This window comes from Rosa rugosa, chromosome 2, assembly GCF_958449725.1.
Source record: "Rosa rugosa chromosome 2, drRosRugo1.1, whole genome shotgun sequence".
Lineage (NCBI taxonomy): Eukaryota > Viridiplantae > Streptophyta > Magnoliopsida > Rosales > Rosaceae > Rosa > Rosa rugosa.
Genome location: NC_084821.1, coordinates 64,730,897 through 64,745,946, shown reverse-complemented (window position 1 = coordinate 64,745,946; position 15,050 = coordinate 64,730,897). Strand labels below are relative to the sequence as shown.

General features: G+C 39.5%; 3 protein-coding genes across 4 annotated transcripts; 2 read left to right on the top strand and 1 right to left on the bottom strand.

Annotated features, from left to right (window-relative positions):
• The first annotated feature begins 664 nt into the window (after positions 1-664).
• Positions 665-4,738, top strand: LOC133729339 (uncharacterized). 2 transcript variants are annotated; one of them, XM_062156850.1, is made up of 5 exons: positions 665-1,065; positions 1,406-2,227; positions 2,282-2,358; positions 2,444-2,542; positions 4,437-4,738. In XM_062156850.1, exons 1-4 carry the CDS (start codon positions 963-965, stop codon positions 2,534-2,536), a joined length of 1,095 nt encoding a protein of 364 aa, XP_062012834.1. In that variant the 5' UTR covers positions 665-962; the 3' UTR covers positions 2,537-2,542; positions 4,437-4,738. The 2 variants fall into 2 exon arrangements, with proteins under 2 accessions (XP_062012834.1, XP_062012833.1); XM_062156849.1 differs by having other exon boundaries at positions 669-1,065; positions 1,406-2,358.
• Positions 4,739-4,916: 178 nt separating this feature from the next.
• On the bottom strand, positions 4,917-6,188 carry LOC133729340 (membrane protein PM19L-like). Its single transcript, XM_062156851.1, has 4 exons — positions 5,738-6,188; positions 5,411-5,630; positions 5,270-5,315; positions 4,917-5,182 (listed from the first exon to the last, which is right to left on the bottom strand). Exons 1-4 carry the CDS (start codon positions 5,862-5,864, stop codon positions 5,099-5,101), a joined length of 477 nt encoding a protein of 158 aa, XP_062012835.1. The 5' UTR covers positions 5,865-6,188; the 3' UTR covers positions 4,917-5,098.
• A 6,648-nt stretch (positions 6,189-12,836) lies between these two features.
• LOC133733056 (pentatricopeptide repeat-containing protein At5g46460, mitochondrial) lies at positions 12,837-14,988 on the top strand. Its single transcript, XM_062160667.1, has one exon. The coding sequence runs from the start codon at positions 12,910-12,912 to the stop codon at positions 14,665-14,667; it is 1,758 nt and encodes a 585-aa protein (XP_062016651.1). The 5' UTR covers positions 12,837-12,909; the 3' UTR covers positions 14,668-14,988.
• Positions 14,989-15,050: the final 62 nt, after the last annotated feature.

Here is a 15,050-nt window from a genome sequence, read left to right as displayed (position 1 = left end):
CCAAATTAAATCATGAATCCAAGTAATCCCCAATCGAAAAACTCATTAATTCTTGACTTTAAATTAGGTTGAAGTCTTGAGTTGGCAACTGTACTAGGTTACCCATCTAACTCGACTTTCTCATTTGCAAAAATACCTATGCAAATACCAAAATATGTTCACTTTCTTTTAAATTATTATACACTTGCATCATGTCCTCACCTTGCACATGGTGAAAAAAAAAAAAAAATTGTATAAACAATGAAGACATACCGTTGCAACAGTTGCTGATCTGCTTAAAGTTTTTAGCAATCATGCTTTGAGAGTTTGAGATTGTATCCTACGAGCTATCATCTTAGCAAAAGTGTATTCACTACGTGACAAATACGTAATTGTAATAACTTGTATTGATAACTTCATCCTTAGAAAATAAATTCAAGTGAGTTAATTAAACATATTTGAATGAGCATTACAGAAAGATCAAAATTACCACAAGAGGGTCTCACTTTTTATAATAATAGAGAGATGACACGACCAAATTAGATGATTAAACAAACTTGATCACTTAACCGAACATAGATGGCATAATTCAACACCACACACTGACCCTAATATGCTTCCCACTCTTCACTATAACAAGTCCAAAATTCAAAAACCCAAACATATCGACATCAGGATCCCACCCTCTACAAAATGCCACTTGCATTAAAAATGAGACCCCCTCACAGTGTTGGACATCTCATATCCCTAAAATAAAATTAGCCCCTAAAACCAAACCCACAGAATCTGATTACAGATTACTCTTTCTCTCACTTCCCACCATCATCAATCACCAATTTCTACGGAAATCCCAATAGATCCCCTACCAGTCCCACAAAACACGCTTTATCACAGAGGCCCAGATAGTAAATTTGGGTCTCTTCTCTCTCTCTCTCTCTGCGTACGATCTGTGTCCGCAAGAGACCCCAGAAATCTCAGCAATCATGCCGTCAGGTGCCAAGAAGAGAAAGGCCGCCAAGAAAAAGAAGGAGAAGGAGAATCAGACCCAAAACGGGAATTCATCAACCAGCAAAAGCAACCCTCAAGGTGATTACTTTGGCTTATTCTTGCATGCCCTTTTCAATAATAGACTTGACCCATCTCAAAGCTAATCGCTTTTTGAGGTTGCTCTGTCAATTTGGGGTGTTGGGTATGTGGTGGATTTTGTTGTTTTTGCTTTAATTTTGATTGTGATTGAATCTAGTTAACCCATCTGCCAGTCAATGATATTGGGTTTGGTGGTTTATGTGTGATTGTGTTATTGGGTATGTTTGTTTAGCTGAATTGTGGTTGAAGCAATTGAAAATGATGTAAAGATTTGATTTTGATTTTGAGCTTTCACTTTTATGTTGGCTTCATTTCATTTGATTGGGCCAAACCATTATAGGAGACGTAAGCTCTAAACCTCAAGCTAAAGAGTGGAGACAGTCCGTAGAGGGAGAATCTAGTGACGCAGAGGCTGTTCCGAAAGATGGTGGTGTTAGAATTGAGAGGGATTCGAAGGAGGGTTCCAAGAGCAACAAGCGTGCTGGGTCTGGAAAGGAATCAATTAAAGGCTCGAGTAGTAGCAGTAGCAGTGATAGGAGTAGTTCAGATGACGAGTCTCGTGTTGTTGAAAGGAGAAGGAAGGAGAAGGGTGATGCTACCGTTTCGGAGGAAAAAAAACCTGCTAGTGATTTGGTTAACTCGGTTGATTCTTTACTAGCACAAGTGACTCACTCTCACTCTACTAATGAGGCACCAGCTGAGAAGACTACAAGTTTAGTTGCAGAGAAGGCCCCTTTGGCTGAGAAGACTACAAGTTTAGTTGCAGAGAAGGCCCCTTTGGCTGAGAAGACTACAAGTTTAGTTTCAGAGAAGGCCCCTTCGGCTGAGAAGACTCCAAGTTTAGTTGCAGAGAAGGCCCCTTTGGCTGAGAAGACTGCAAGTTTAGTTGCAGAGAAGGCCCCTTCACTTGATTCTGATAAGCCTGTGGTGACTGTTCACTTTACAGAAACTACTCCAGTTGACGGTCTAGTGATCTCTGGTACAGTTGTAAAACCGGCGTTGGAGAGTGGTGCAGAGAAGTCTTTAGAAACTTTGACTGATTCGCTACCAGACAAAATCGAGAGTATAGTGTGTCCCCCGCTAATTGAGAATGGTAAGGCATCTCCGACTGTGGTGGAATCTGTATCTAAAGAAAATGGGAGTAAAGTATTGCCATCAGTAGGTGTGGTGGAATCTGTAACTAAAGAAAATGGGAGTAAAGTATTGCCATCAGTAGGTGTCTCTCCCGCTCAAACTAGTAATGATGCTGGATCCATTAAAGATTCCGAAATTCCAGAATATTCTGAAAGCCAGGTACAGATTGCACTTTATCCTTACCTCATTGCATCTCCTTTGCCTTGACAGTTGAATGCAACTTTCTTCCTTGAACTTTATGCAGCCTCTAGTAGCTCCTGCCCCACGAGTGGTGGAAAAAACTTCTTGCTTTGGTTGCTGCGGAATTCTGGACGTGATAACAGGCTCCAGGATATAACTTCAGGTTAGAAATTTTATATCAATTTCACAACTTTAAATAGACTTGTCTTACCTTTGATTTATTTATTGTTTTTAACTTTTTTCTATAGTGTTTTTAACTTTTTGTCCATGTGTATATGGGGGAACCTAGGAAGTGAAAAGTGGTTGGGATGTCATAGGAATGTCATAGTTGTCCAAATGCCTTCGGGTATGTTGCATTCTCGAACTCTTCCAACTGAGGTCTCATTGGTGTTGCTTTGCTTGCAAGACAGTTTGTTGTTTAGTTGTTAAGTTTCCACTCAGTTTTATACTCCTATAGAAAATTAGTCTGATCAGTTTCTCCAGTGCATGACTACAAAAAGTAGTTATTCCTAGTTTAGTAGATGTAGAAAATGGTACTCATTTATGTTTTACCTTTTTTCCCCCTCTCCCAAGTATCAGTATTTAGATGAAATCTGGGATAACTGGATAACGTCTCATGCCATACCTACTTGTTTGGAATTCACCAAACTCTTGCTGTTAGATAAGAGTAGAGCTTTTTCGACAGTTTCTTACGAAGTGCTTGGAAAATAATGGTGTTCAGTTTATGCTCGTTCTGTGCTTTCTCACTTTTGCCAGCTGCTCATTAGCTAGCAAGTCACAAGGTGCAATGCCAGTAAAATATTGTAGTTAAGTGCTGGAATTGTAGACACTGTTTGTCATGAAATGACTTGGTTAATATCTTTCTCATGAAGGCTTTTGTATGAGTTATTTGTTACTCATGATATGTACATTTTGATGGAAAATCAGTTTTCATGTGTTGTAAATTGTGTTCATTTTTACCAAGTTTCAAAAGAATTTTAGTTACAATCTAGGTGGCTGTCCCACTATAGGGTCTGAGCAGTAAAGCAACGATGCCTGCGTAGTGTGGACATAATGACCAGTAACGGGCAAGTTAAAAACGCGGTATAGAGTTTACCCTTGGCGAGTAAGGTTAGAATTTCATGCAATTTTAGCCTTTGGGGTTTACTTTCTGGAATAGGATTATTGAGGGTTTCAATTGATTTGTGGTTTGAGGAATGAAAAGGCTAATTTCGAAGAAGATTAAGGACACAAGAAAGATTGGTTAGGATTACAGGGATTACGGTTTAAAAGATAAAAGGAGAGAAGCAATAGGTTAGGCTTCATAAGAGGACTTACAGCATGAGTTTGAGATGGCCTCGCAGAGAAGAAAATTGAAAACAAAAGGAAATAGAAATATTTCAAGGAATCATACTTTTACATCCCATCATCCCTTATGCCTAGTTGAGGATCATCCGAGTACTAGAGTTCTGCTAAAGTTTGGAAGTGTGTTCCATTAATCTCCCTTGACTTACAAGTGTGCTGGATTGTTAAGGCTACTTGGCATAGATCTAATTATTAGTGGGACTCAGAACTCTTACTTAACAGTGCTGGCTATATATGGAGGCTTGTTAACATAAATGATCCTCTGCTATTTTCCTAGCAAATGAAACAAAATGCCCCACCGGGTTTGAATTGCAACCCTTTGAGCACTATTAATACTGTGCTTACAGATGCTTACATCTCCAAAACAGTAGTTGATGCTTTCAGCAAAACACAAACCAGCTCTGAACTTTGAGTTAATGGTAACTAGATATAGAAGTCCAAGTGGGCTCATATCAATATCAGAACAGGGTGTCTGTTATGCTCGTTAGGAGCTCAGTTTGTAATTGTTTGCACATACTTTGATTGCGCTTGTGGCAGTTCATATATGCCTTGTCAAATGGGTTGTGTGAATGGAAGTCAGAGCCTTTAATTTGTTGGTGTCTTCTGCTTTGGGATTTTGTTCTTCTATGTTTCTCCTTAGATTGTGCCTGAACATGTCTCTGTAGATTCAATCAGACTAAATGCTAACTTTTTCAAGGTTTCCTCTGATGCAGAATCAAAGCATGATGGGTTTCTGTCGACTCTTTGAAGCATGTGAAGTGAAGAATCTGGTTCACAAAATTTATGATATTTTGTTATTAGAACTTCTGAGTTTCTTTTTTTCCCAAAGAATAATAGGCAAGAGGCCTCCTTTGGTAAATCATTTTAAAGTGGTTATAGTTTGAGGAATGGTAGTCAGCTGAATATATACAGCTTTTACAACCTTCGTTTCTTGTTTTAATTTTGCAGAATAGTTTCTTCTGGCATTGTAGGGAAATGGAGTGACCTAAAATTGCAAGAACTTTTTTTAGTATGATTCTGGTGCCATAGATAGTTCATGGTTTTTTTCCTTGAAATAAAATACTCATTGCTGCGAGCCTTGCGGTGGCAATTGACATCTATAAACTATAACGCCGTTGATGCCTCGGCAAAAATTCCTTATTATTTTTATTCCCCTGTGCTTCAAACAGGTAAAGGAATTTTCACAAAAAATGTGAAAGAAAATGTAAATTGTATTCTTGTGCATCCCTTACTATTACTATGAACCCGTAACCCAATCCAATACAATCTTAACATACTAATCACGCCATACACACAACACTAAAAGGGAGTGAGATTAAACAAAAGAATGCAGACACAGCACACCCAGCACCAAAGTCACTCAACTCTTCCAAGTTCATCTTGATACAGAGCCATGGATGGCTGCTATATACAGAAGCTGAGTAGCTGAAAGGATGATTAAGAATGCCTCCATTGTCCTCTACAAAAAAAAAATCAGAGCAAGTATGTTTCAGTATACGATATCCGGAAGAAGGAGAATGCTCAATAATGTTTCATTTTATCTTACCAGGCGGGCATTCCTGATGTCAAGCTCTATCTCCTTCCAAGCAAAGCTGAAAAAAATTATGTTCTTGTTAACATAAAAGAAGATATTATGTGATCTTGAAGGTTATCAAGGAAAACAAAGGAAATGAAATGAGTAAGGTACCCCATGGCGAGGAGAGTGAGAGTCCAGGCAATGGTAGCAGCTGCGACCGCAGATGGCAAGCTATCAGATGTCCAAGAACGAAGATGGTTGAGTCCAGAAATGGCTGAAGCAACACCAACAACTCCGGCGATCAAAGCAAATGTCACAAAGAATCCAGTGGCAGCATTCCCCATTGGGAAGTATATGGGTGAGAAGTGCGCAGGAAGATTAAAATCAGCACCTGCAATTGATCACTGCATGTTAGTGTCGCTGGACTCCGGAAGCCTAAACTGTTAAGGGACGAGAAACAAAGATGCCAAAAAATGCATGAGGATCCAAAAGGTTTACCAATAATGAAACCATGGTCGATTGCTCTATTCATGGCCCAGCCGCCGATGCCTAGCACAATGACATACATGCAGAAGTTCAGAACCAAAAGCAAACCAGCGACAGATTTCAACTGCTGACCGGCCATTTCTGTAAGATCAAAAGCTGTTGAAGAAAAGGGTTAGCAGTGCTTGTTGTCTGTTACATTTTGGGGAAAGAGATAGGCTTATATAAGGGTTCCTTTGCATGAAGGGTTTTGGTTCTTTTCGTGTCAATGCTGTTAGGTTCCAAAGGCTAAGTGGGGTTGTAAAGGAGATAGATGCTTCATGATCAAGGCAAGCCAAGAAAAAATGCCAGATTCTTACTTGCTTCACATTTTTAAGTCTTCTTTTTAGTGGTACATTCTTCCCCTCAGCCACCAAGCTATAGTTGTTCCTCGAAGCTAGAGAACAGAAAAGGGAGATTCTTTGCCAGTTGCCAGACGGGGTCTAAATGGTGAATTCCACTCAGAGTTGCCAAAATACGACATGTTGTAACTAGAAGCAAAACGGCGGTGCGTTTCGTGTTGTTCAACACTTCAACTTCAACCCATTTTAGATGATGTTTTTCCCGCTAAATAGCCATATGCTCCAAGTTCCCGCCAGTTCTCATCTAAGACTGCTAGGATATCTACGATCAAATCCTATGCTCCAAGCCTCCAATTCCAACTTCTCTTCTCGTTCTCTCCTAATGAAGATCGTTGAAGAATCCAACTTCTTTTGACAAGTAATTCATCATCACCATCACCTCTTATTTGCGAATTTGATTTGTTTTTAGTAATTTATTATTTGTCATATGACAGTGTTGGCAATTAGAAACAAGGATGAACGATTGAAATCCGGATTATTTTGAGTATTAGTTTATGTAGAAAGCAAATCTTTGTATGAAAATTCAAGTTTTGTGATTGATTTGGATATTTAATTTTGGGTGTTTTAGAATTTTGGGTTAGTTTTAGTCTGAACTTTTTTCGTTTCAATCCTCATATATATGAATAACGATTCAATTTTGTTTCATAATTTCCTTCTAAATAATGATTAATCTCGTGGTGTTATTTATGCAATAGGACACTCAAATTAATAAATTTAGATAATGCTCCTTATTAATTATTTATGCACAGGCAATACTAGTTCTTAAGAAACTGAAGAAGTCTCGCGCGGACGTTTACGACTTGCAGTCAAAGCCGGAGGGAGGACTCTCGCCTAAGTACGATCATCTCAGAAATTCACAGTTCGGAATTCGGAGCCGGAGATATTAGGCCACATTTTGCCGTCGCCGAATCCATGGAGCCAATCACAGCCTTAGGATTTGATTCAACGATTACAGGTTCTCTCTGTGTAGGAGAGCTGTGGCAACGATTGTTGGCTTGTGGGTTTGTAAATGTTGTTCCTGATTCCTGAACCTTACATGGATGACATATTCCATGTGCCTCAGGCTCAACACTACTGCAGAGGCAATTTCAGAAGCTGGGATCCCATGATCGCTACTCCTCCTGGCCTGTACTTATATTTCACTAGCCCATGTTGCTTGTTTGTTTCGTAAAAGCAGCTTCTTCGTTTTCTCAAGTCTGCTCCACTGCGATTCTTTGCTCCTCGAATGGTGTATTGGCAGTGGTCTGCAGTGTTCTTGTATATGATGAGATGACAATCACACATTTGAGACCAAATCTTGATGAAAAAAAAGCAGCTCTTTTTGCAGTGGTTCTACCTATGTATCCTCTCCATTGGTTCTTTACGTTTCTCTATTATATAGATGTTGCATCACTTGCTGCAGTGCTTGCTATGTATCTTGCGTGTTTGAAGAAGAAGTACTGGTTCAGTGCATTGCTCGGTGCCTTGGCAGTTGTTATTCATACTTTTAGTGTGTTGCAGCGAGGTTATAAATGTTACTTTGGCTGGTCAAAGAGATAAGATAGGTGTAGATGATACTGACTTCTCAGTTAGCAAAAATAGTCAGCCAACTCCTAAAAACAGTGCTTCAAAGTTCAAACTTGAGAAAGCGGAAGAAAGAGGACTATTATTACTATTATTTTCTATTTTCATATTTATTGTATTAGTCATGAATTTCTTGTACCATTTTATTAGAGTGACCATTTTATCTCAAAAGTGGGTTAGCCTTCTAACTGTTATTTGTCTGTATCTGCAATGTTTCAATTTTACTTGCATGCTTTTAAGTTATTTGTTATACTTGTCTTCAACCGTGTGTGATTCAAATTCATTTATATAGCTTGATGACATATCATTTACTTGCATGCTTTTGATTTCGTCTACCCCTTACAGCTTGATGACATAAAGAAAATGCAGTAGTATGCATTCCCTTCTTAGTCAAATTGAGAGGTAAAACATATCTTTCTCCTCTCCTAATTGATATGCAATATAGCAATATTGTTGATTTTCTGCTATAGATCTTGTGATTGAAGACTGAATTTTCTGAAACTATTGTAATGTAGGTACTTATTCGCATCAATTTTAGCTACGTGAGTATTAGAAAGACATAACATGTTCCTTTAGGCTTACCATAGAAACTGTTCCTTTTACCAGTTCAATTTCTCGGCCGTCAGCTCTATAAGTACTGTTGTCTGATTTTGTCAATCAACAATACTTAAGCAAAGTAACTTGCATCTGTTTCTTCTAGAGTTCCCTCTTTTACAGGAATTTGATGTTCACCACTTTGTACTAAAGTGTGTCTACTTTGGTTTCTGTATCTTGCAGCTCCCTGCTATAATTTCTCCAGGCTTAACTTGAGTAATCCCTCCCCTTCTATCTCTTACTCAAGATCAAATAATGCATTTGTTTCAGGTAATGTTTCTTTCTAGACTTATTTTCAATTTTTCATTTTGGATTTTACCTTGTCTTCTATTTAACAATATACAATTATGTTCCTTCCTACTTTGCCTTCTCATATCTGCCAGGCAAACATTCCTGCTGCTTACCTAAGTGCCAATATGGAGTAGAGTGAACAACAGGAGATAATTCTTAGTGCACTTAACTCTAAATATGTCACCCTTGAAAAAGTTGCCAAGTGAGTGTTTGTCGTCTACAGTATTTGTATACTAGCAAACATATTCATTTCTGTGCCCTTTGTTACGTCAACTGCAACACTTAATTGGTAGTGTATTACTGTATAACAGATAGTATGTTTCTTTTTTCAGATTTTAAACTATATAATTATGGATGGGAACTTGGTTTGCCCTGCAAAGATGGGAAGATCTGTAGCTGTAGGTAATCCAGAGCTCTTGTTTTTCTTACTAGGTCTATGCTTGTCTTCTACTTGTTTTTGTGGATTGTGGATTCATGCTATATATGTTAGTTATATGTATATGGCCTATACGATGCTTTTATTGCATTTTGGGAATTATTAGTTACGTGACTTATCTTTGTTCAGTGGAAATAACTATTTGGATGCTTAGTGGCAACACATAGGAGCTTATAGGTGCCATGCAAAACTCTTTATTTCAATTTAGCCTTTTTACAAGATATATATGAAGAAACTTCTGCTTTTGCTTGCAGACATTTATAATATATGTGAGAAATCGTCTTCGGAGTTTTTTTTTAGAGTAAAGTCAACCATTTTATTCATAATAAACAGAAGAAAAAATTACAACTTATAGATGTAGAAACTACATCAAAATATAAAATAGCAAGAGAAATACTAGATGCAACAAAGCATCGGAAATAAAACCTAGCAAGGATACGAAGGGATGCAATTAAGCATTTGATGAGGCACCAGACAGAGTCCGGGCTATGTAAAACGGTACCAATAGTATGGTCGACCATACTTCCACGCAACGATATACGTCGAATAGAGGGTAACCTTCTATCAAGGTAACTGCCGGAAGTGTGACCGACCTTGCCTACTCCACGCAAAATAATGCGCTGAATAGAGAGCAATCTTCTACCTAAGTAACCAAAGAAGCAATTCCAACATGCAGATAAATTTAGGGCCCAAAAAGAGTCTCCCGGATCCCAAATGCGAACCCTAACAGTTTCGGGCTCATTCACCAGCTACCAAGCCCCAAGAAGGAAGATCCAGCCCAAAGCCCTACTTGAACAACCCAACAGAATAGTGGCCCAGGCCCACCAGGGTCTACTTTGGACACCCAAAGCCTCTCTGGGCACCAACCTTGATCGCGGCTCCGACAGCTGCTCCACCGCCCATCGTCGGAGAAGGCACAACCCGGTCCCACCAATGCGACTCCACCCGCCTCCACCAGATGTAGCGCAGGTCCAGCCCAAAGCCCAAGCGCTGCTCCACTCCGATCGCCGCTCCAACACACTGGGAAACTGGATCGAAAAACGACCCCTCACTCGCCACCAGTCCAGGGCCGCACACCGTCGACTTGAGCCTTGCTCGAGATGGCCGAAGACGCCCGACTCTCGGGGGCGTCCTAATCCGAGAAGGCAGCGAAGCAATTACTTCTCCCCATTGAACATAGACACGATCAGAATGGGTCTGAAGGGAAGAGATTGCCACAGGCCAAAATCGAGTCACCAACTTCTGCCACATCGCTACCAGATCTGAACCACTTTCCTCCGATGTCAGTCGAGCTCGGATTGGACGAAGATGACGAACTCTCGGTGCCATCCCATTCCAGGTATACACCGCAGCCACTTCCCTCCTCAGAAAAGAACCGCCATGATCAAATAGCGTCTGAGAAAAAGAAGTCGTCGTTGACAAGATTGCGAGCCACGTCCTATCAGGCAACATGGTATGAGCCGTGTGCCAAGGTATCGACACCGAGAACGATGCCGGAATTTTGCTCCATCGTTGATGGAGTAAGGTACATAGAGGCCAAGAGCGGCGCTCTCCCAACCCTAGCAGAGCACTAGGTATTTTCATCTTTGGTAACATCTTTATAACTTAAAGTCGCCTAATGCGTATGAGTCTTCGGAGTTGAGACCATTCATTAAGGCTGTTTGAAAGTTGCAATGTTTTCTCCAGGTATGTAACTATCTAAAGGCATGACTAATACTATTAGTTTTCTTGCTCGTTTGCTTTCTTATATTGAAGAAGATAATCTGATTGCTTATTGCTTCTATCTTGTGAGTCTCCAGAAGTGCAATCTCTAGAAAACCTATTACAACTCATTTTTAATTTTACAAACTCTAAAAACAACTTAGATTTACACTTTTCGGTACTTCAAAATGTGACATATTATCATCAACACTTTTTATTCTTTACAATTTTATTGATTTTTGCCGTTCTAGAGTCAAGACGAATTCATGGACATCCACAATGAATGCGCTGTGGGTTGAACTTGTATAGTTAGATTATTATTAGTAGTTATTTATTGAATCGTTACTTATTGCTTAATAACTTTGTGCTCATTGTATTGTATTTTAGTTATAATAGATACATTTGGTCACTAGTCTTTTACTGAATTATGTTTTTTTTTTTTTGGTGTCATGTAAAAGATACAAGGACGTTTTTTTCTACGTCCTAATAGACATTAGATGACGTTTTTATGAGATATTGACTCATTAAAAAAAAAAAAAAGTCAGTGGATTGTTGCAACTCGCGAGAATTTCCGCCTCTTCCCATTCTGTTGTTGCACCATCGTTTCCCATGGCTAACATTTGTCAAGCAGCGGCAGAGACCAGACGGCAGAACTATGGAAGGTTTTAGGGATTGTGATGAGAAGTTGGATGAGAAAGTTTTACTGTAGTTGTAGCTCACGTGAGAACAACCCCGCGCATGGATTTTTTTTTTTTTTTTTTGAAATGATGGGATGGGTTATTTGTGTATACGATGATGTTTTTCTGTGTCCTTTTAGATATTAAATGACCTTTTTTTGAGTTACAATGACTGTTTTTTTAGTGTCATTGCCATTAAAAGACGTTTGTAAATAGAAACAATGACACTTTTTTAAATGTCTATAAGGACGTATTTTGAACGTCCTAAAAGATGACTTACTATGACTCCTTGATAGATGACGTTTTTTTTCGAGCGTCCTTAAAAACATTTAAGGACGTTTTTTGAATGCCCTGAAATCCATTTTTTGTAGTATAACTACATTTCAATAAAAAACACACAAGAACAAAAATTGAATTGAACAAATTTCTACCAGAATTGAGTACTAATCAAATTATCAACAAAATCAAATTCGGAAAACATCTCAACAGCCTCATATCATATAATCATATAACACCAAATTTGATGAAAAGATTTTCGGTAATCTTTACCAGAAATCATGTCCTCTACCCCCTCTGTTTTGCTTTTCTCACAAGCTTCTGTGCCTTTGCCCAAATCGTCTCCCAAAACCACCTCTTCCATCTTCGAACCCTTAAGCAATTGTCCATGCACCATTTTGGTTTCAACTGGCGTCTCATCGCCTTCGTCACCTTTAATTGATCCGTTCTGGCTGTCAATGTCCGCTGGAGGAGAAGAGCCGCTACTTCTTTCAGTACAATTCTTGGTGGTGACCGCATTTCCATTGTCGCCAAAGGCTAGCTTCACTTCAGCACCAGATTTGGTTTCCGTCAGCGTCTCCTCGGCTTCGTCAACCTTCTTGCCGTCGATGTTCGCCGGAGAAGAGCGGCTACTTGTTTCTGCACAATTCTTGGTGGAAACCTCATTTCTTTCGTTGCCATATGGCTTATCTTCACTTCAGCACCGGATTTTCTTTCTGTCGGCGTCTCCTCGGCTTCGTCAACCTTCATTGCCGCGGTCTCGCCGTTCGCAGGAGAAGAGCGGCTAGTTGTTTCTGCACAATTCTTGGTGGAAATCTCATTTCCCTCGTCGAACCCTAGCTTCACCGCCATTGGTGCTGCGTTTCTAACTGAGAGTACGGAGTGAGTGTAGTGACGGTCAGAGAAACTTGACTTCTTTTTGCTTTTTTCTCTGAAATGGCTTCTTTGTCTTATTTGGCTTTCCTTTAATATTATTACAAATTAACATTTTGAACTTAGAAGTCAACATTAAGTCTTTTTTTCAACACAGTTTTTTTTTTTTTTGAGAAATTTTCTTTAACACAATTACTCATAAATTATTTCTGAAAAATACATGAAAAAGAAAATGTTAATTTTCATATTTAAAGAAAAATATTATTGAATATAAGTTGATTAGAAATTACAGTCATCAAAAAACGCGTACAAAAACAATCCGGCGTTTCAACTCCCATTTGGGTTATGGGTTGTTTTTCTCCGGCTTAAAAAGCCATGCTCAGAGTTCCCGCCAGTTTTCGAAACCTTAGAGCATCCCATTTTTCACTCTCATCCTCTGTTTCAGGTTCTAATTTCCACAACAATCTCACAGAGCTCTCCGAATGCTTGGTGGGTTTCATGAATTACACCAAACTGAGTGCCCCATCTTACAAGTCACTCCTCTCCGATCACCTCAAAAACCATAGACTAGATGAAGCTATCGTGGTTTTCAATAAAATCCCTTTTCCTGGTGTTGATACATACACCAAATTGATAACGGGGTTTTCGCGAAGGCACAGACTTGATGATGCCCTGAAGCTGTTCTACGAAATGCCTGAGAGAGATGTGGTCTCTTGGAATGCGATGATCAAAGGGTGTTTGGATTGCGGGGATTTGAGTAAGGCTAAGGAGCTGTTTGATGGTATGCCGGAAAAGAGTGTCGTGTCGTGGACGACGATGATGAATGGGCACTTGCAGGTTGGTGAGGTCGAGATGGCAGAGTGCTTGTTTCGGAAAATGCCGGCGAGGGATGTGGCTGCGTGGAACTCGATGATCCATGGATATTTTAGCTATGGAAGAGTGGGAGATGCTAAGAAGTTGTTTGAGGTGATGCCTGGGAAGAATGCCATTTCGTGGACTTCGATGATTGCTGGGCTTGACCAGAATGGGAGGAGTGAGGAAGCTTTGGTTGTTTTCGGGGAGATGGTGGCGTCTGGTGTACAACCCACTTTGACCACATTTGGGTCTGTGGTGACAGCTTGTGCAAATTTGGGGAGTTTAGATTTAGGTGTTCTGGTTCATGGTCAGATTGTCAAATTAGGGTACTGCTTTGATGAGTTCTTAGCTGCTTCACTTATAACACTTTATGCAAACTGCAAGCAAATTGAGAATTCTCACAAGGTGTTCAAGGAGAGTGGGCATAAAAATGTGGTGGTATGGACGGCTCTTTTAACAGGATGTGGATCAAATTCTAAACACGAAGATGCATCAATGGTTTTCAGGGATATGATGATCTCAGGAGTCATCCCCAATCAATCTTCTTTCACTAGTGCTTTGAATTCATGTTTCGGATTGGAAGATCTCCATAGGGGAAAGGAGATTCATGCCGCAACTGTTAAGCTGGGTTTTGAAACTGATGCCTTTGTGGGTAATTCTCTTATTGTCTTGTATGCCAAATGTGGAAGTATAAATGATGGAGTGGCTATATTTAAGAGAATTGGTGAGAAGAACATTGTCTCATGGAATTCAACCGTCATTGGATGCGCACAACACGGTTGTGGCAAGTGGGCTTTGGCTCTCTTCAACCAAATGTTACGAGCAGGTGTAGACCCCGATGAAATTACATTCACGGGGTTGCTCTCTGCATGTAGCCATTCTGGGATGTTGCAGAAAGCAAGAGGCTTTTTCAAATTTTTATCTCAGACTAAATGTATTGAGGTCAAAATTGAGCACTATACATGTATGGTGGATGTCTTGGGACGATTTGGTGAATTGGAAGAAGCGGAGGAGATGATTAGAAACATGCCTGTTCAAGAAACTAAGATGGCATGGCTAACTTTACTTGGTGCTTGTAGGATGCATTCCAATTTGGATGTGGCTGAAAGAGCAGCAAAGAGTATTTTCGATATAGAACCGAACTGTAGTGCTGCTTATATTTTATTGTCCAATATATATGCTTCTGCAAATAGATGGAGTGACGTAAGCAGAATTCGAGAGAGGATGAAGTCTGGTGGAACTGTAAAACAACCCGGTTCCAGTTGGTTTACTCTGTAGGATTAGCAAGCAAATTTTATCAAAAGTTACATTTGTTAGGAGGAAATTTGAAGGAACTTGTCGATCGATCAGAGGTTTGCTTTGCATGGATGTCGACACTAAACAAAAAGAGATGATGTTCTCATCACTGCGAGAGAGTTGCTAAGTTGCTCTTCGATTTGGGTTTGGTTAAATGGTGTGGAAATGAATAATCTGTGTTTGTTGTCACAAAAATTGTATATGGAATTGATTTAGTTCATATAGAATCACACTCATCATATCACATCGTAATAACTTTTGACGCACTAATTAATGTGTTTATCCAAGTGTCGGTGCTTACAATCACTATAGAATCTACATTTTTTAATCTGTTCTAACTCATTGGATTTGAATGATTTGAACTC